Source organism: Chroicocephalus ridibundus, chromosome 10, assembly GCF_963924245.1.
Source record: "Chroicocephalus ridibundus chromosome 10, bChrRid1.1, whole genome shotgun sequence".
NCBI lineage: Eukaryota > Metazoa > Chordata > Aves > Charadriiformes > Laridae > Chroicocephalus > Chroicocephalus ridibundus.
The window spans coordinates 1,814,415-1,836,770 of NC_086293.1; the positions used below are offsets into that span (position 1 = coordinate 1,814,415).

A 22,356-nucleotide genomic window follows, 5' to 3' on the forward strand; every position below is an offset into this window, starting at 1 on the left:
GACTGAGTCAGCCCCATGATCCATTCAGGCTGTGAGTCAGTGTTCAACAGCAAACAGCATCCGCCCCTTCAGGGAAAGGCAGAGCTAGCCAGAGAGGAATGTAACAGGAATTCCTCCAGCAGCAAGATCTCTCTCCAACCCTTTAAAAACAGGGTAAACCCTAATACATATGGTTTCGTGCATTTTATAAATTAGTTATAGTTGCCACTGGAATCTATTTCAAATAAATGAATGTACAGAAGGGGCCAAACATTTCCATGATGATCAGCCTTTTTTAGTTACAACCCTGATAGCACGGACCAGCAACAATAACATACTTTGCAACCCCTTTCCTTTCTTTTTTCGGTAACAGCAATCGCATCAGCTGAAAAACACTTGTCTTACCAACACATTCTCCATCCTTAAGTTCATAACCTGGCTGACAGCTCAATTCCTGGAGACACTTGAATGATCCCATCGTGTTGACGCAGTGCTCTCTCCGCTGGCAGGTGTGCGCATCCGTTACGCATTCATTAATGTCTACAAGAAATAGTTAAAACAATTCAGTGCCTCGTATTTACCAAGAGATCTACCTCTTCCTGCTCTTCTGGAAGGAGTCAAAAGCTCAAGTGAAACCATTTCTTACAAAAGACAGTCAATATACACTTTGCTACAGTGTTCTGATGAAAGATGTTTTATTCCAGGATCTTTTGTTAACAGAGAAACTCAAGAAACACAAATCACAGGGCGATTTCCTTCTCCCCTCTTCCCAATGTGCAGTGGATGGTGCAGGCGTTGAGGACATGGGATGAACAGAACTGGTTAAATGCAGGGTGGGCAGAGGATTGATAATCAGCTTCTGGTTTACTGGAGAGAAACCTCCTGGACAACTGAATGAGAAAGTGATTAATGCTTACTGCTCACTGCCAGGTTTCCACAGCTCAGGCTATGTATCAGTCCCGCTGCTTCGCGCCAGATAGACAGGAGCTGCCAGCGTGGAACTGCTGCGAGATACATACTGAATGGTTTGGGTTGGAAGGGACCTTAAAGACCATCTAGTTCCAACCCCCCTGCCCTGGGCAGGGACACCTCCCACCAGGCCAGGTTGCTCAAAGCCTCATCCAGCCTGGCCCTGAATGCTTTCAGGGATGGGGCATCGACAACTTCCCTGGGCAACCTCTTCCGGTGCCTCACCACCCTTACCGTAAAGAATTTCTTCCTGATATCCAATCTAAATCTCCCCTCTTTCAGTTTGAGGCCGTTGCCCCGTGTCCTATCACTTCACTCCCTGATCCAGAGTCACTCAATCCCACTGTCCATGTCACCAACAAAGATGTTAAACGGCACCGGTCCCAGTACTGACCCCTGAGGAACGCCACTCATCACTGGTTTCCATGTGGAAGTTGAGCCATTGACTGCCACCCTTTGAGTGCAGCCATCTAGCCAGTTCCTTATCCACCCAGCAGCCTATCCATCAAATCCATGCTTTTCCAATTTAGACACCAGGATGTCGTGCAGGACAGTGTCAAACGCTTTGCATAAGTCCAGGTAGATGACGTCAGTTGCTCTCCCCTTATCTACCAATGCTGTGGCAACACCATAGAAGGCCATCAAATCTGTCAGGCACGATTTGCCTTTGGTGAAGCCGTGCTGGTTGTCACCAATCACCTCCTTATTTTCCAAGTGCCTTAGCAGAGATTCCAAGAGGATCTGCTCCGTGATCTTGCCAAGCACAAAGGTGAGACTGACCGGTCTGTAGTTCCCCGGGTCTTCCTTTTTTCCCTTTAAAAACGGGGGTTATGTTTCCCCCTTTCCAGTCAGCGGGAACTTCACCAGACTGACACGACTTCTCAAATATAATGGAAAGCGGCTTGGCAACTTCATCTGCCAACTCCCTCAGGACGTGTGAATGGATTTCATCCAGTCCCATGGACTTATGCACCTTCAGATTCCTCAGATGGTCACAAACCTGATCTTCTCCCACAGTGGGTGCTTCTTCATTCTCATAGACCCTGCCTTTGCATCCTGCAACTTGGGTGGTGTGGTTGGAGCCCTTGCCGGTGAAGAGCGAGGCAAAAAAGTCATTCAGCACCTCAGCCTTCTCCATATCCTGGGTGACCAGGACTCCCGTCTGCTTCCTGAGAGGGCCCACATCTTCCCTAGTTTTACCTTTACCCCTGATGTACTTATAGAAGTTTTTCTTGTTATCCTTGATGCCCCAAGCCAGATTTAATTCTCTCTGGGCTTTAGCTTGCCTAATCTGGTTCCTGGTCACTCGGACAGTTTCTCTGTATTCCACCCAGTCACCCCCTCCTTGCTTCCACCCTCTGTAGGCCTCCTTTTTGCTTTTGAGCTTGTCCAGAAGCTCTGCGTTAATCCATGCAGGCCTCCTGGCATTTTTGCCTGACTTCCTCATTCTTGGCATGCACCGCTCCTGAGCTTGGAGGAGGTGATCCTTGAATGCTAACCAGCTCTCTTGGGCCCCTCTTCCCTCCAGTACTCTTTCCCATGTTACCCTGCCAAGCAGGTCCCTCAAGAGGCCAAAGTCTGCTCTCTTGAAGTCCAGGGTAGTGAGCTTGCTGAGTGCTCTCCTCGCTGCCCGAAGGATCTTGAATTCTACCATTTCATGATCACTGCAGCTGAGGCTACCCTTGAGCTTGACACTCGCCACCAGCCCCTCCTTGTGGGTAAGGACAAGGTCCAGCATAGTTCCTCTCCTTGTTGGCTCCTCTACCATTTGAAGAAGAAAGTTGTCATTGACACATTCCAAGAACTTCCTGGATGTCTTGTGCCCTGCTGTGTTTTCCTTCCAACAGATATTGGGGTGGTTGAAGTCCCCCATGAGGACCAGGGTCTGTGAACACGATGCCGCTCCTATCTGTCTATGGAGGGCCTCATCTGCTCTGTCATCCTGATCAGGTGGCCTGTAGCAGAACCCTAGCGTAATGTCCCCTGCCTCTGCGTTCCCTTTAATCTTGACCCATAAACTCTCTATTGGGTCTTCATCCATCCCCAGCTCCATGGAATCCAACTGTTCATTGACATAGAGGGCAAGACCCCCTCCTCATCTTCCCAGCCTGTCCTTCCTGAAGAGTCAGTATCCATCCATTCCAACGCTCCAACCATAAGAGCCATCCCACCACGTGTCTGTGATGCCAATAAGATCGTAGCCCTGGAGGCGTGCGCACATCTCCAAGTCCTCTTGCTTATTTCCCATGCTGTGTGCATTTGCGTAAAGGCATTTCAGCTGGGTGCCCAATGAAGCTGTCTCACTGGCTGGAGCGTTTGCTTTTCCTTCATGCTGCTCTTCAGGTGGTCTTCCTCTGGAGTGTTTTATCTGTGACTCCCCAGTTCCTATCTCCTCAGGAGCCCCTGGCTCATCCCCATAAGACTTGGAGTGTGCTGCAGCGTTCCCAGCACACTTCGGAGCAACAGGTTGAGGGCCTTCACTAGTGACCTGCCCCTCAGAGCATTGTCCCTTGGCTTGTCACGAGCAAGCCGGGTAGCATCCCCCTCCCGCAACAAGCCTAGTCTGAAGCCTGGTCAACGAGCCCTGCTAGCTCATGAGCAAACACCCTCTTCCACCTTTCAGAAAGATGAGCCCCGTCCGATGCCAACAAGCCTGGTGCCGTGTAGGCCATCCCATTGTCAAAAAACCCAAAACTGTGGCGGTGACACCAGCCACGGAGCCACGTGTTGATAGATTGCACAGGTCTGTTTCTTACAGTGTCCCTGTCTGGAACTGGGAGAACAGAAGAAAAAATTTCCCAAGGAATGTGTCATTAGAACTGGATACACAAGAAGACATGGAGAGAGGAGTCCTGAAGGCTCAATCAAGTCTGTAAATTTGTAGTTAAATCTTGAAAGAGATCTGATTTCAGCACATGTAGTAGAAAAGTTCTTTTAAAAAAATCACTTAAATACCAGATCGCAGAATGTAGGACACAATTTGGAAAGGAATACGCCACACCTCTAAAATTGTATGTTTTGATAGGCTTGGACGAAATAATCTCAAATTCAGGTTTTGCTTATTTTAATAATGAAAGCTAGGAATACTATGATAAGCAAATACTTACAAGCAACAAAAAGGGGTAGAGATGGGAAGAGAAACTTTCTTGCCGTTCTCCACAAAATCTTAGATGTTCACAGTTCTATATAAAGCTAAGAAGTATTTCTAGAGCTAACAAAAGCCAAATGCGACCATAACCATTACCAATCATCCGGCTCCTCTCCACATGAAGCTGTTTTCATACTACACAATAAAGCAAGTATTGTTTAAGTCAGATTTTCATTTTGGCTGTAGAACTTCATTCCCAGATAAGTCCAACATCAGATATATTACTTCCCCTTGTGGAGCATGAAAACAGGAAAAGCCATTTTAAAAGCCTTTTGTCTTAGAAAATGCGCCAGCTTGTTTTCTACCAAACAGACAAAGACAAGCACCAAGAAATTTCAGTTCCTGCTGAAATCAGCTAACTGGTGATGTGCACTGAGTTTTGCGAGACCAGTATGTTACCTCGGGGCCATTTCACTTTTCATTTACTTGTGTTTTCTTTTTGTTTGCCATTGCCGTTCTTCACATGGCTGTGTACTTGCGTTCCAAAGCCAGCTGATTAATCTGCAGCAAGGTCACTACCATCAGCTAGATCTTTCTGCCCGTCCCACTCGATGTTTGTGTACTTCCACTGAGTGCCAGGTACTTGCCTACCCCAAAGTTTTTACAGGGTTATGTCCCCTAATGCTCGTACAGTTTCCCAGGTTCTACACATTAGAATGACGAGTAAGCTGCACCATTCTCAGAAGTGGTCTTGGGTGGGGGGGAAACACACCCAAAATCAATAAACCCAAACCCTCACACGCTGAGAGAAGAATACGAGCTGCTGTAGTAGACCTCTCCCACCTAACTAGACTTAGTTCTTAAATAAATTTGAGGTTTGGTTTGGTTTTTTTTTAATTTTAGAGAAAAATAGCTATGGACAGCCACTTAACAGCATTTAAACCAGCCCAAGACTTTCTAGTGGCTATAGAACAGATCTGAGATTATCTTTTCTTGCAAACCTTCTCATATCAACAAATTGTCAACGCTACACTGGATCACCTGAACTTAAGTCAGTTCAGCACGATGTCAAAAGAGACACTAGGAGGAAAGCATCGTTGTCTGAAATACTACCCAAATAACGTAGGAAGTATTCCACCTACTTGGCAGGTGAAACAGGTAAAAAGAAGGCTAAGATTTCACAGAGAGGAAAAAAAAAAGAATCTAATATAGTTTCATGTTTTGTCTATAATTTCTGATTCAACTTTCAAATTTCTGAGTACCTGAGAAAGTAAGTAGAATTAGCCAGAACACATTTGAGAAAATTATAATTACGGAAACCGGAAGACCACACACAGAATTTTTCCTTTCAATTAAACTTTTGTGCACAAGTGACACAATGATGAACTATAAAGCCTAATGATTGTGACCTGAGCTGAGACACAAGGCTTAAACTATGAACCATGCAGACGGAAGGCTCTGTTAGGGCATGAATCTCCATCTCTGACATCAGGCCAGTTGCCAGCGCACCAAAGTTCCCTTTTTGTTATTATTTAACAGACATGCCATTTTTTGTTCACTTTTCCAAACAAAACCCTAAATGGTCACACCACAGAGTGAGATCTCGGACGACTTGCAGCATCGTTCTCATGAGTTCCCATCGGTCCACATCGTTGCTCCCACTCTCAATGGCTATCACAAAGTTGCGTGCCTTAGCATGAGTGTGAGGGTGGGAAAAGGCGTCTTTGGGAACAGGGCGCCAGTCTGTGCTGGGGCAGCACACGAGCGCCTGCAGTAGCTCTGTGCAGCCCAGGCGGTACCTGGTATCATTTTGCTCTACCGTTATGGCACGAGGTAGAGGGCAGCACGGACTGAATGCATTTTTATAAAACAGGACAATATCTCTCTCTCCTTTGTCCTCACTGTTGATTATCCATAAAAATAAGAGGGCCCATGACCCGTCTCTCTTCAGTACTGGACACCAACTCAAAAAAGGATGCTTGACAGAGCACTAGGAAAAATACGAGTAAGGTTTCCAGTTTGAAACAAAGTTAATTCCCAGCATTGGACCAGCTGTAGTCTTCATCCAACACAATTGAGACTGTGAGGTAGGGCAAGATTATAGTTATAAGAAAAACAGAAATAAGAGGAAATATACTTCAGTAATGTATTAAAAACAAGCCACATAGTTAATTTTGGTGAAATCTACTAGGTCCACGTGTGCGGCAACAACATTCCTCACTTTATGTCAGTTAAAACCACAATGAAATGTAACCATGTAACATCTCTTTTTTTTTTCCCTGGAATTGTTGTTGAAAACTGCAACATATATACGATCCCTGAGCATATCAATTGCGTCTAAGAAGCTGATGTTTTTGCAAAGGAGTATCAGCGTTTACCTACTGCTGTTTTTTTCAACGCATACTTCGACTTCAAAAATATTTTTTGGTGTGTTTTATAAAAATGTGAAATGCTGATTTTTTTTTGCCCTGCATCTGTAGTTTCTCATGATTTTTTTCCCCTCTTCAAATTGCTTCAGCTCGATTCCCTTTTCCGGAATACATCTGTTTTATTGAGACCTGTTGTTATTTTGCAACCACCCATCCTGCGCTCGCGCACCGTCCCGATGGTTCAGCAATAAAACGACCGCTTACTGCTCGCTCTGGCGGGAGGGAAAATTTAGATGGGGGTTGCAAAGAAAGTAGCAAAGTACTCTCCCGTCAGCGTGTGTGTGGGTGGTGGTAATGACTTTGCCTGAAAGTCACCGGGAAAAGCAATCCATGTTAACAAGATCCAACCCAGCTCTTATCTCTGGAGAACACGGAGCTTTCAAGCCTAAAGACATTTTAATGTCTATTCACAAAGTTACACAAAGCTGGTGTGTGCAAGGTATTTAAACAGCTGGTGACTCCTCATTGTGCACGGCTGGCTTTCAGGAATTCTGGATATCTGCTCTTGAATGCACCTGGAATTAAAATCTTCCACAGTTTGACTAAAGGGAATTCAACAGATAAAAGGTTATCAGCTGTTTTGTCGCTGTGCAAAGATTGTTCCTCCCGGCCCTAAAATCTGCAAAGAGTAACACCATTAAAACAACAATAATGTGCAAACAAATTGCTAAAGCTTTCCTCACGGTGTTTGAGATAGCTCACGATGGAGCACAAAAGCAGTTAAGCTGGAAAAGGATACCTTGGGCGCATCTGGCTGCAATGAGGAATTCAACAAAACAGAAACCACAGGACGCTTGTGGCTTTCCCCTTTGACTAGAAAAGTAGGAAAAATGTTAAATACAGCAAAAGTTCTCCTGGCACCACACACAGAGCAGAGCTGCAGACGAGTAGGGAGAACTCAAGGTACAGCTATCCAAAAAGAAAGAGAAACGTCAAAGTTTTCTGGATTATTTACAAGGATACCTGTAAATACCTGACTTGCATTAGAGAAATACAGAGGTTTGTTATTTGGTGAGGGAGCAGAGGATATTTTGGCTCTACAAATGAGAGTTGTATCTTTCATTTTACTAGTGATGCCTGAGGTTTATCTTCTATCCGTCACAATAAAACTCTTATAATGTCATGAGGTAGAGGACAGGAGGGGAAGAAAGTGAATACAAGGAAGCATTTGGCACCTTCTATAGCACCTTCTGCCAAAGTTGCTGACAAACATGCGCTAATTTAGTTTCAAAACACTCCTGGGAGACGTAGAAAAGGACAGATATGACCCTACTGCATAGTCCAGCAAAAACATCAGGGGATTAAATGGCAAGATTTGCAGGAGCAGAAAGGGAGGTGAGGCAGTTGCCTCAGCTGCTCACTTGCCGTTACATTCAGAGGTGAGGTACATGCAGCAGGCTCCGGGAAAGCCATGAAACACCCCGTGCAGGCTGTGGCCAACTACAAACACCGTCTTCCGCCTCACAACCTGGTATTTTCTCTAAAGGCATCCTTCCTTCCAGTGGCGTTCTCTCAGCCATTTAATTTAAACTTAATAATTCCATTAGTTTGCCCTGCTTACCAGTATCTCTAATTTCAAAACAAATAATAAAAAAAAAAAAAATCCAATTTTGACAATTTAAGGAATCACATTTCTGCTCTAAATTATGACACTGTATAAACTTTCCTGCTCATGCCACAGGATGCTCATTAATGAGATGAGATCACCGAGCTTTAAAAGACCAAAATCAAACCTGTGATGGTCGGAAAAACAATGTTATAAATGTAGGGAGAAGGACAGGAGTGGAAGAAGGCGAATGTATTCACACGTGACGTTATCGTCCCAGGCACTGCTGCTTTCACTAATGACTAGCGGTCTCCAGGGGGTCCATTTTTCCAGGTGTTACCACACTACACGGCTGCAGCTCGGGTGCCTCCTAGACCAGCCTCTAGAAAAGTACCCCAAATCGAAACTATTTCAGAAGCTCCGGCCTTGGCTTTTTGAAGCAAATTAAACCCTCATAAATAGACTTGTAAAAATAGATTGGTTTCTTATATGAACTTAAATAGCAGGGATGATACAGCAGAATTATGATGCATCGTTGACTTTTGTACAAATAAATTTGTGCCAGAATCAACAAAGGACTAATCTGAATTTTTAAATTCCATCACTTTGGAATGGATCTCTTCCACCGCCTGGACGCCTGCAGATTTCTTGAGCTGTATTTATGAAGTTTTGCTGTTTCACAATGTCTGGGGGTTTGGCAGTATTGACACTGCCCAGAGAGATCGACTGCTATGTTTTCTTACTCCAGTTTAATAGTCATCAGCACTGCTGTGGTCATCATACCTACGAACTTTTATGACTTTTGCGCAAAGTTATATGTATCCTGAGAATGTATTGCTCGGGAAAAAGCCAAATAGCATACAACTTATGATGTTAAGTGGCTGAGCAAATGGTGCACATGTGTTTTTACTAACTCATATTGAAATGTCATACGCAAAGATGGCCAGAGAGCCTTTTAGCACAAACGGTTTAAATGCATTGCAGAGCATGAAGAATTATGATGCTGTGGTGAACGGCTTATACCTATCATCTTACCAACACATTTTCTATGCCTGTTGAGTATAAAGCCCTCTGCACAGATCACTCTGTGGTTGACACAGTAGAATGATCCCAATGTGTTCACACATAATTGTCCTCTGGAACAAGCGTGAGCACCTGTGAGGCACTCATCCAAATCTCTATCAACATGTTGCAACCAAAAGGGAAAACCAGAATTCTATTAGAACAATTTCTGAAATGAAACAACGCTTCTTTCACGCTGGAGATCTCTAAACGAAGTGCCTTGGAGCTACCACATCAGCACCATTCTATAATATATACAGTGTTACACTGAAAATAGGGCTGGAATAAACCCTCGGAGATCATCTAGTCCTTGCTCACACCCCTACACTTTTGTCATTCCAGAAAGAGATGTGCTGTACATGCACCGGCAGTATTTTGTACTTTTCCACGGCGCTGATATGATGGTTCCATTAAGTTCAGTGCTGAGAAGCTATTGTGTGTATCTCTCATACAATCGTTCCATACTCTACAGAAAATGGAAAATATACTGATCCACAGACATGCTAATTCCCAAGATTTGTACATTTTTAAAGATTAATAAAAAAGTCCATCTTATTATTATCTGAGTTATAGGAAACATCAAAATAAATTAGGAATCCTACTGCAAAGAAATCCCCTATTCAACATATTGAGACAGGATGATCATTTTCTTCACAGACTATCTGGAATTTCATAAAAAATGATTTGTTATTCAATAAGATCTGAGATTAAGAGGGATGTGGATCACCTGTGAGCAATTCTGAGCATCTGAACCTTCAACTTGCATTTCACTGCTGGCTGTTACTGCTCCCGTATGTACAGATTTATAATTAAAGTATGTCACAGGGCACTGGTTCTGACCCCCAAGTCTTTCCTGGGCAAATATATCCTTTGTCACTACCCAAACACGGCCATTTAAAATCTATATAATGTGAAAGATCCCGCTGCAGTTTGGAATTCCCTGCTCCTCATTGTGCAGGCCTGAGCTTCAGTGTCAAGTGAAACCCATGGAGCTGGACAAGCTCACAACGGCACGTTCTTCGCAGCTGTAAAGCTTCACTGAATTCAGGTTTGCAAGGCAAGCAGAAATAAACCCCAACCAAAGAGGCGATGGGGCAGAGCAGCAGCTCCGAGGGGGCTCCTCAGGACAGCAAATATGCCCGCAGCCTGCGAGCTGCTCCCGTTCTCAGGAAGAAAAGCTGCACGTCCACAGCTGAGCAGACAGACCCTGGGGAGGAATGGTAGTCAGAAGAGAAACCCAGAGGGCTGAAAAAAAAGCCTGGAATGTGAGAGGAAAAGAGCACAAATCCAGGCTTGCCTTCACCTGAAGTCCCCAGAGAACAGGTGCACTGGACAGACGTGCTGCAGGAGGCATCTGTGAAGCAGATCTGGTATTCCTTCTGGCAGATGGTCTCTGTGCTGCCCCTTGCAATTCACAACGCTGAAAATAAGGAACCCTTAGAGAAACACCTAGGGGTATGAGATCAACGACGTCTATAAAAAGTGTCCATAGAAACCATGTCTCTGTGGTGAACCTGAACCGCTTACCTTCACAAGAAACCCCATCAGCCATGATAGTGTATCCAGACCAACACGAGCACACAACATTTCCTTCCACAATACTGCAGATGTGCTTGCAGGGACCGTTATCTATACAAAGCAAAATCGCAAAATACATTAGCATTCACAACACGGATCAGCTGAAGTTACAAACCTCCAAGTCAGCCAAATATAATCCCGGTTTAGGCAATGGGGGAGTGCAGTTTGTAAACAATCTGCCCAGACAGCCCCAATCACTACTTAGAGCCCTGCTATTACACAGAACCACACCTGTGCCGCTCCAACCTGGATTGTTCCCATTGCGCCGCACAGCTGCACTGCCCACCTTAAACTAAATAGCAGGTGTGTAACAACCCCGAAACCAGAGTATAGCCTCAAATTACTTCCTCAGGTTTCCCCTGACAATTCCTCAGCCTTAGGCCAGAGGTAACAAATCAAGGATGTGCGCTGAAATCAGACTGGGGGAGGGACGTGTGGAATTTTATTCAGGCTCTCTAACACTCCTCACTCATCTGCAGTTTATACCTCCAACATACCTTTACACTTATCCTGCTCTTCTTGTAAGGACATGATGAGAAGAGGTTGGGAAGGAGAGGCTGCTGGAGGGACGGTGGCTTCTGCTTCCAGCCTCGTCACCTGTCCCCTGTCAGGATCTGCAAGGCAAGGGAGGCAGCGGTGGATCAGAGACAGCACCATCTCCACCAGGCACCCCATGGCAAGGGTCCCGGTCCCATTCATCCCACTCCATCACGGTTCAAGGAGGAAACATTTTGGTGAACTGTCTATGCACAGAGGTGAATAATCAGTTTTGGGAGCCGCCGTGTGTTTGTTATGAACAACTGTCCGAGAGCACACACGCAGCGTGCTGCATGCGCAGGGAGATGCTCACAAACCTCACGGACACGGATCAGGGCTTGGCTGAAAATAACTTCTGTGGAGTAAAATACTGCAACACCTAATGAACCAAACAGAAAGTGTTCATTTTCTTTTATAAAACGCCGTGATATTGTAAAGACAGTGGCTGTCTTTCATTTGGTGTGTGATGAAAAAAAAAAAGCAGAACCCAAACCAAGTCTTTACGCTTATTCTGTACATCCTGTTCCAACACAGATGAAAAGCAGGCGGTCACCTTTACAAGCACAGGATAGTCTGGAATGATTTTTACACAGCCAAGGGGAAAACGTGACAGCTGCTATCCGTCATTAAGATTTTCACCAAACAGTAATGTTAAAGGTATCAGAATAGTTAAAAAAAAAGCTCTATTACATCCATAAGAGTAATCCTGTTTATCAGTATTATCAAAACAGAAGCCTAAATCCTTCCTTAAGAGGGATGTGTCTTATTCCTATTGATTTAAGTGTCACCTGGAGCAAAGTGTGAGCCACCAAACAATGACAACGTTCAATGACAAAGTGTGATTGCAATACAGGCTTGGGGAAGAGTGATTTCATTAAAAAAAAAGCAAAAAACAAAAAACAAAAAACAACAAGGAAATGAAATCACAAACATACAACGGGCTATGACACGGAGGCAAATACAAGACACCTGTTGCTGCATATCCTGAATGATTTCCCCAGAAAGAGAGCAGAGAAGCGAGAAACAGCTTTTGAAGTTTCATCAATGTATGCTTTCTCCTTGCCTCACAGAGCCACAGCAAGAACATTACTTCTTCCAAGCCTCACGAAAAAGCGTTTAAAAAAAAAACAACAAACAAACAACTTAAATACAAAAACAGTCACAGTCCAACAAAGAGCAGGAAATGTACTGGGACAGGTACAAAACCAAAAGCATTACGTCTAATCGCAGGATTAAAAATTGCCAACAGCATGAGATTTAAACCTGAGTGTCTGGGTCTCTGTGCCCAGACGACATGACAGAGACGTGCACATACACAGAGGAAAAATGAGAAATAAAAGGCCACTGTGCTACGTTGCCAGGTAGAGCACCTACGGTTTACAGCCAAGGCCAGCAAGCGAGGTGCCCTGCCCCACTGGCTCCCTCGCCCAGCCTTTCATTTGAGCCAGGACTCCAGAATGACCGGAGCGACCCTTCCTCGCCTCACTCTCCGTGTGTCTCAGACGTCTCACTCGCAGTCCCCTACCCTCGTCGCAATCCTCCACCTCAGCTGACCTCCGTAAATCCCTCTACGCTCTTGGCACAGCCGTAAGCACTGCAGTCTTGCAGATCTGCCAGGAATACCGACTACCCAGGTACAAGATGTATTGACCCCAAATCTGCACCGACAGAGTCGGTGGTGGGAGAAGCAAAGCAAAGTGAACCAAAACCACATATATGCTCCAGGTGAGCCATCAAGCCAAATTTTGCAGTGCTAAAATAAGAACCATTTTCTTTGCCTCTTTTGGATTAGGTTCCTTCCCCAGATTTTTAATACAAACACCAGAGCAGACAGCTGCCGCAGAAACACTGTCAAACACATTACTGATGTAAGCGCTGTAACATCATGTCGAGAAGAATGACATAATGAATGTTCATTGTTTGGCTTGGGCAGAAAGTATTTGAAGTTTAAGGAATTTTGTCATTGGATGGCAACAGTTATTTTCCTTGTTAAATAACTGAAAGCACTTGTAACTAATATAAAGTTTCAACTTTTCGGTTTATATCTGATTTGAAATCTTGCCATTAGAGAACTCCAGACATCAAAACAATTACAACACAATAGACTTTCTTTTCACGACTTCCACCACACTAGATATATTTAGATTTTGTATACTGAAAGATGTTAATGATTTTAGATAAAAATCAAAGTTCAGGAAGCAATGCTGTCTGTCTGAACTGACTAAAGTTTATCTAAAGGAAAGCCAACTGTGAAACACAAATTGACTCTAAGAAAAGGTATTTCATAAACCATCCTTACAAATCCTCTTCTGAAAAGTGAAACAGTCTTGATTTGAACCTATTAAATACCACCCTGATCTCATGCCACCAATACACATAAATTAAGTTTCCTAAATGGTTCTTTTTCTTTACATTATGAACCTGTCCAATTTCTACAGAAAATGTCCGTGCATTAACACCCATAAAAAAACTCACATAAATTACAGAGAAACTAAAGAAAAGCTTGGAAGATCAAGGCAGGTGGCACAGAGACACTGCCATTCATGGTGTTTTGTGTCTGTTCTCTCACCTGGCAAGCAGCTGGTCCCATCATCTTGCAAAGTGAATTCTGGAAAACATGAACACTTGTAGGACCCCACAGTGTTTATACACAAATGCTGACAGAGTTCCCCACCATAGATAAGACATTCATCCAGGTCATCTCCAGGCAGGTTATTTGACAGTTCGGCTTCGTTACTGATGGACAAAGCTTCGTTGTGATCTTCCGTCTCTGAAACTGCAACAAAACAACACTTGCTCATTCTCTAAGAGGTGTTTTAGTATTAGGACTATACAATGAGCAACCTGGTCTGGTGGGAGGTGTCCCTGCCCAAGGCAGGGGGGTTGGAACTAGATGATCTTCAAGGTCCCTTCCAACCCGAACCATTCTATGATTCTATGAATATGGAGCATTTGGTCACACAAAGTTCAGATACAGTCAAATCTACCCAAAACAGCTACTCCAAGGACAAGAGTAAGCGAACTCATCCTGAAGAAAAGACATTTGTGTTGAAGGTCCACCACCTCCTTCTGTAAGGCTGGAGGGACAGACATTTTACAGGAGCCACTGAGAAACAGATGTCCTCAAACCAGGACAGCCTGGGAGGTCACAAGCTCACCTTTCACACTGACTAACACCATTGCTCTTGTTCTTTGAACTAAGGTATCACTCTGAAGCCTCATCTGAAACTGGCCGCACTGAAGAACCACTTCTAAGTTCAGGAGAAACACTTATCCAGTAGGTTTGGAAACTCTCTTCAACACCACTGTTGATTTATCAGCTGCTTCTGTGGCTAGCATTACAAACGTCCTAGGACCCACTTCATAGTGCCGTGGCCATCCTACCTACTGCTTTTAAACACTGGCAAAAGCACTACCCTTTTCATTTCCTGACCAAGTTTGACAAGCCTTTCTGCAGTACTAGAATGAATTGTTCAGCGAGTTCCCCAGTCAGCTTTTCTTAAACACATACATGCAAACTTCCTTCTCAGTGAGGTCTCAGCTAGGTCAAAATAAACCCTGACATTTGCTGGCGAGAGAAAATACACATTTAGGTCTTGAGAAGAGAATGGACAAAATTTGAACCCTAGCATATGCAGGAGGTTACCACGCAGCTCACGCGTGACAGGTGGCTACAGAACGATGCTGGAAGGAGCGGGACCTTGGGCCAAGGGAGGAAGCATAGCCGTCCAAGCTCCAGATTTGTCGTGCTCCCTTTGTCGTGCCTCTTTGGCCACAGGAATTTGACTTAGCTCTTCGGCATCACTGCATTCATATGTTGAAAGAGTAAAAACAAACTTGCAGCGCTCTGGGCCTTCTCCGGAGCGTGCCGTGAGAAAGCTGCTCTGATGTTCAGCAGTACAATAGGAAATCCATTCCCAGGACGTTTCATTGGTATCCCCATAATCCATGGGGCTGCTTTGGCTGGAAAGTACTCATACTTTGCTTTATGCAGAATCTTTCAGGTTTGCTTCTGCTAAAACGACCAGCTTCACCTGTGCTTCTTGGTAAGAAGGGCTAATAGCAGGTCTCTGTACTATGTGACTCGGGGGTGGAGGAAAACACCAAAACCCTAAACTACTAAAGAAGGTATGTTTTGAGGATCAGAAACGCCTACGTATTTTTTTCTTTTTCAAAACTGTTTTAAGAACAAGGGAGTCTATATTTGAACCAAGAAGGAAGGCAAGTGTCCTCCTGTAGCATTACTCCTTCCAGGACCTGCTTGCATGACTCTGCGAGACAGAGATCTTCTCTGCATTGCCTTCACATCACAGACTGACACTTACCCTTCTCAGGTGTCACTGTTGGCAAAGGTTCAGGATGCCTTTTGATTTCTGGATGGATAAAGTGATCTCCCCCTTCGCAGCAGGAGAGCATCACATGACTGCAGGGGTAGCCCAGATTTATGTTGGACTCGCAGGTCTTCCCCTCGCTCCTTAATCGCAGGCCCAGATTACAGCAATCACAGCATTGCTGCAAAAGAAGGAGACTATCAGTAACAAGGATTTAATACAGTCTGCTTGAGGGACGAGCCCCCCCACACACCTGGAACTGATCTGCACTTTCTTTAAGAGTGGAGCATCTGGAAAAGCACTTAGGGTTGAGACAGTTGCAAACATCAAAGCTTTACTTGTGCTTGGTTTTGCCATCCTGCACAAATGGGTCAACTGCCACCAGGCTACAAGCCAAGTCTCGCTGTGCCAATGATTTCAGCAGCTTCACATGCAAGGAAGCAGTGGTGCCACAGACCACCTCTTTCTAGCTCTTGCACACAGCCATTATAGTATATTATAAACAAAATAATACAGTACATTACATAGTATATTATAAACAAAATAATACAAATCTGTATTCACATTAGGGCTTTAAAAAATGGTTAGTTTAGAAGCAATGCGAAAGAAATTGTAAATATCTTGCATGGACATGAGGATCAGCAGCAGCATCTGAGCTCTGTCAGCATGTCATGGCGAGGGGCTCTTTCTCAGGGGGTGTAATGATAGGACACGGGGCAAGGGCCTCAAACTGAAAGAGGGGAGATTTAGGTTAGATATCAGGAAGAAATTCTTTACGGTAAGGGTGGTGAGGCACTGCAACAGGTTGCCCAGGGAAGTTGTCAATGCCCCATCCCTGGAGGTGTTCAAGGCCAGGCTGGATGAGGCTTTGAGCAATCTGGGCTGGTGGGAGGTGTCCCTGCCCAGGGCAGGGGGTGGAACGAGATGATCTTTAAGGTCCCTTCCAACCCGAACCATTCTGTGATTCTGTCAGTAACGACTCTTTCCTCTCTGCACCGCTGCCCTGCAAACCCTGCCCGTGACCTTTAATTACCTGACTGTCCTGGACGGCATCTCGCTGAGACAGTGGCTAGAGAAAGGCCAGGGTGTATTTTATGAGCTATTTGCCTTCCTTTTCTTCCTGAGTGTATGTAAGCAGCAGGTTGGCTGACAGGTTGATGCAATGGGGCACCCCAGAAATGTAGTCTCTCTTGCACTTCCCCCTGCTGCAGGTGGCAGACAACAACTCTCTTGTGCTTTACCCAGTCACATACAAATCTATTGCAGAGTCGGCCCACAAAAATACATCAGATGAATTATACCAGATTCAAAAAGTCTGTACTGCACATGCACAGCGGGTACCTAACCAAGCAAGGAAGGGAGGAGTTGTGAGTCTCTGCTACAGAGACATACAGGGGCCACATGTGAATTGCAGATGCCTGTCTGGATTTAAATGTAACTGTCCTGACATCCCTAATAATATACATATATAGTTAGACGCTTTCACTGACAGAATAGTTATAAAACACAGAGTCTCTTTGCCTCTGCGACTCCTTCAATAATGAAGACATCCAGCCCAGCAGCACTCATTTATAGTTTGCAGCTACACGGAAAGAGCCTCCCTGAACCAAGGGAAGTGATTTCAGTCCAGTCAAATACTCGGTCTATGAAAGGCGTCAGACATATAATGAAGGTCATAATTCAAACTGGCACCAGTTAGCTATGTCAACAGAAAGTCCAAGGACAGAACAGAAGAAAACTGAACTAAGCTCCCACTTCCCAGGAGAGAGATCTCTGACCCGAGGAGAGCAAATAAGAGAAGGAGCGTTGTAAGGGTTGGACGCAGTATGGAAATGGAAAGGAATCACGTTTCATGATTAGCAATCCTAGATGGGCATTAAACCAGAGTCTGTCTGCACTGGGGAGACAGGGAAATTGTCCACTAACACCTCAACCTGCAGAAACTTCTGCTGAGTCATTTTTTTCCAGATTCAAACACTGTAGCTTTAGGGTTTCCTGAGCATTTTACGTGCAATATGTATCCCTTGCATGTTCAGCCCAGTACCTATAACTACAGCTCACAGTTTATGTCCCTGCTTTCTAATCTGAAAAATCCCCAAACATCAAAAATAGTAGACGTTATTCACATCTGCAGATATACATAGCCATAAAGAGTTGCCTTTATGTGCCCAAATACACGTTTGTGAATAACTTACAGTACACGTCCTGAAGATGCTGAATTATTTTTGATACTAAATGGGCTAAATCATCTTTAAAAAAAAAAAAAAGTGATTATCTAACTATAAGGGATTGTGGTCATGGTAGAAAAGCGAAAAATCCTTTTTCATCCTCCCCAAATACAGAATTCCCAAATTCAAAATTTTATGAACTGAAAATTCTTTCTAGAAATATTTTTTTGGTTTGGTACAATTTTTTCAGCTTCAATTTGCAAAACAAAAGAAGTTAAGGATAATACATGTTTTTAATGAAGTGTTGTAAAATATCGGAATATTTGCTGTGAAGAATATGGCTTTTTTCAGTCATAGTTTTGATTCACAAATCATCCCATGTGCAGGCATCACAGAGAGTACTGAATCAGTCATACACTTTTGGGTTCACATATTTTCCAGATGAATACAAGTTCTCATTTTCCAGTGGAAAAACTTGTTCATCAAAAAGTTCCTTCTAAAACACAAAAACTTGGAATGTCTTGATCTTCTATTAGCTACCTTTTGAACTTGAGTAGAATTCTACAACTGATACAATAACAAATATGACTTTTTTTACATTGCAACCAAGAAACATACCTTGAGAACCGTGGTTGATTCCCAACATTCTATGTTACTCTCAAAAACATCTTTGCTGGAATCCAGCGTAATTGGATTTACCACGGTGGCATCTCCATCCACTAGAAAAAAGTCCCTAAGCATGTGCTTTTTGTATTAGAGTAAATGACAATTAAAAGCAGCCTGAGATTGAGTTGTATTGAACACAAGCTGAATAGCTGCATCTAAAAAACTGGCACTGCTGTGTTCATCTTGAAGCAAAAGTAAGGACTCTACATCTAAAATGCCTGAAGACGTACACGTGTTTGGTACCTGGAAGTAAACCCCCTGGCTTTTGGCAGGACAGCCTAAACATCTTGCAAAGTCTTTGGGGCGACGGATTTATCCTTCCACATTCCAGACAAACTCCTGTGATTTACGACACCCAGACACAGCAGTCGGCAGTAGCGGAGTGGATCAAGGGAAACACCGGTATACGCTTGTCAGCATTTTCTGCGAGGTCACCTCCGAAAGAACGTTTAACTATAACAGAACTAGAAAGCTTTTCTTAAAGTCTCAACAGTTTCAATCTTTATTCATTTTTATTATTTTTTTTTCAAGCAGTAGCAGCACTGACTAAAGAGCTAAAGCTGAGGGCAATGCCATTCCTTCAATTATTTTACCATTTCAGACGGTTTCTCTTGAAGGAAGACATTACATTGGAACTGGCACGAGGAGCTATTCCAAGAGAGTATTTTGTAACTTGTTTCAGTTCAGGCAGGAACGGTGAAGTTTTCCCTCTCCACTTCTTTCTGAGGAATGGCTCGTGTGATAAGCCATACTCTAGGGCATGCGCTCTGCCTGGCATGTAAAAGACCCATGGTGAAAACCTAAGAATAATAATTCTATCACCCTTCAGAAATATTAATGTCTTCTCCCAAGTGCACAAATTCCCTTTTTATTCTAATGCTAGACTCCACACCCACATAGATAATATTTCTGAAAATGACAAATTGGCATAGCTAATTAAACTTTAAACTCTGCAGTAGACGTCCGTGTATTTTGCTTTTCCAGTGAACAATTATCTGCAAGAATCACCGATGTATAAGAAGAGACAGAACTAATCAGTTTCCTGCTGAGACAAGGGAAGCTGCACTTAAGCTTAGATATAGCTATGTAAATTATTATCAGAGTGAAATGAATTCTGAAATGCACCCTTCTGGTAAAAAACAAGACAAGCCAGCAAGCAAGATGCTGAATCTTCAAACTGGTTTAAATTGGTTTGGCTCCACTGATTCTCATAAAGCAAATCTCATTTACAGAAGCTGAAGCTGTGGCTCGTGATTTGAACCATTCGTTAATAGTCTACCTTTATTTATGAACAAAAGCTTCCATCATCATCTAAAATGCTGGTTCCTCTTGTCCGTCGTTTTGTTTAACTGAGAAATGAGGCTGCGATTCAACACCGTAGCCAAGCGAACTCTTCAGTAATGCGTTTTCCATTATATCTTCCATTAAGTTTTGCCCTATCATTTTCTAAATTCTTCTACACCGTAGATATAAAACCTAAAATGGTCTTTTCAGCTACTTCCAAAGTGAGGAAGCAAAACAACACAGCAAGTTGAATCTCAAAAACGGAGATGGAAATAATTCAAAACAAAATTACTGAGAAGTTTTAAAAGGAGCTGCATCACCAGGCAATTGAAACCTAAATGCAAACAGTGTAATTTCCCCACCACATTCCTGCAACTTTCTAGTTTTCTGTGCTCCTTAATAACGTATGAAGAAATTACTGCTAAATGCAAGAAATGAGGACACCTCATATTTGGAACGAAACCCTATAAAAGCATCAGAGCAACTTACCTTATACGATGATCCTCCGCAAGGATCGCTTTCCTCTGGGCCGCACGCATCTCCCTCCTTGGCAGCGATCATGCCAGCCAGGCAGCTGTTCTCCTTCACGGTGGAGACGCAGCACTGCTTCTGAGCAATCCTGCAAAGGATCACGGAGGTCAAGTGTTCGCTGACACTGAGAAGACGTCAAGATGGGATGCAAAAAAACCCCCAGACCTATTGCATTCACAATACGTTCCCCAGATTGGGTCTCTCTTTGACATGTGTGACAATACTAATACAATACAGACGGTACCACTGACTTTTGTACGATATACTTTTTTCCTCACGTCTAATAAAAAGATGTACTGATAAATCCTCAAGAAGGCTTGTGTTTAGATCACTGTCTCTCGAATTCTGGTCACCAATATCTCTCACAGGATTTGTGCAACAGTTCTTCTGCCCCACGTTTTGCTTCTCGGAAGTCTTCAGAATGTTTCAGAAATGGAAACCAGACAGAAACCTTCTTCCCTGGGAAGTGGGAAAAGGGAAATGCACCTGTACTCACTTCTTCACCAACCAGAGGACTGACGCTCTGGACAGGACTTAAGCAAGGTGTCACATCACAAAACCCCTATAAACTCTTTATAGCCCTGCAGGTTGTAGGGTGTATGTGTAGAATGTATGCTTTCCTCTTACTTTGGTTATCAAAGAAAAGTTATGGGTGACTTCATCACTGTATACGAAGTACTTTGGGAACCTACATTTCCTATATACGGCTCTTCAAATCAAACATTTTAATGAGATGCACCGAAGGTTAAAATGAAACAGATTTAAAATCTAAATGGCAAATTCCTAAATGAAATTTAATAATTTTTATTGAAATAATAAAATACTCTTCCCTACTTTTTAAAGTTCATAGTGGATTTCTCCCCCTGCCCATTTGAAGAGGTACCTGCTTCTTTCATTCATATGCAAAAGAGCAGACAAAATCCCGTGGCCCTTCGGCTTTACGCCAGGAGCCCCGCTCTTGCTCCACGCAGCGCGGAGACGAGCAGCACCCCAGGACGGGTGCGTGTCTGGGCACGCGAGAGGGACGGGCCCCCGCGGTGGGGAAGGGTGAGGGCTGAGAGCTGCAGGCCACAAAACCCTCCCGAGGGGGTTATGTTGAATACGGGGCCTGTAGATTGGGCGTATGTGACACAGACGAACATGTTAAAACTCAGGTGAAATAACATATTATGTTACGAGTAAGGGTAAATTTCTGTTGGGGACAGATTTGGCGGCAGAAAGGAATTAAGGAAAGTTTATCTTTTTCCAAGAATAACCTTGATGTCTAAGTGTCTTTTGCTGATGCACTCTAACAGGGCACGCTGCCTCATGGGCTACCCTGGACACGATGGATGGGAGGCTGATGCTTTTTAACAGGCAGCGCCTCATAGCGAAGCAGTTCTCCTGCAACCGAATTATTTGCAAGCAAACAACTTTTGTCAGTCAGATACCATTATTACTGCAAGAAAACACAGTTCTCCTAGGAAACAAAACCTCTTCTTTCCTGAGAAGAATGTATTTCCAGTTCACAGCTTTCACCCTAAGGCTTCAATGAAAAATTAAAAAAAAAAAAAAAAAAAAAGACAAAAGAAAGGGATGTCTCTCATTCCAGTAGAAACCAGGCAGTGACAGCCACTTGGCCGCTCTCCCTATACCAATGGCTTGTTGGGTCAGCTTTACAGTAGTATTTTTCATCTGGATAGCATAAGAGAGGTGTAACCAGGAAGCGGTGGTCTGAGTTTGATTACAGGAAGGGGATTACCACCTCCATGGGCTTTGCTTTCAAGGAAGTTACTTTTCTAATCCAGGATTAATTGCCAACTGGAGAAATACAATTTTTTGAGCAATGAATGGTTATTACCCAAATATATTCAAGTACCAGTAATTTAAAAAAATCATTTAAAAAAAAAAAACAAAACCCTAAGGGAAAGTTATTGTTGTTTGTAGAAATGACAAAATGCTACCAGAAGCATTTTTATATACGCAAAGTGTTTGCCGTATGAAAAGACTGAAATCTCTATGCATTCGTGTTCTTGTTAAATGTGACGTTTAGCCATGAGAAATTCCTCTCATGTCTGAAATACGTAGTAGAAACAGTATTGTCTGGAGCACTGGAGCCTCACTGGCCATTTTTGATTTCAGTCTTTCGCTAACCAGTCTTTTGCGACCAGATAAACGAGCTGTTGGTTCAAAGAAGATTCAGAACATT

General features: G+C 43.6%; 1 protein-coding gene across 3 annotated transcripts in view; it reads right to left on the bottom strand.

The window, feature by feature from the left end:
- FBLN2 (fibulin 2) overlaps positions 1-22,356 on the bottom strand; it is a 113,033-nt gene that overhangs the window by 15,364 nt on the left and 75,313 nt on the right. For all 3 annotated transcript variants that reach the window (XM_063348317.1, XM_063348318.1, XM_063348316.1), the window contains exons 4-9: positions 20,127-20,256; positions 15,514-15,700; positions 13,758-13,964; positions 11,149-11,265; positions 10,601-10,702; positions 385-519 (exon numbers count right to left, since the gene is read on the bottom strand). In XM_063348317.1, the coding sequence (XP_063204387.1) occupies positions 385-519; positions 10,601-10,702; positions 11,149-11,265; positions 13,758-13,964; positions 15,514-15,700; positions 20,127-20,256 (878 nt within the window). The remainder of the gene's footprint in view (positions 1-384; positions 520-10,600; positions 10,703-11,148; positions 11,266-13,757; positions 13,965-15,513; positions 15,701-20,126; positions 20,257-22,356) is intronic.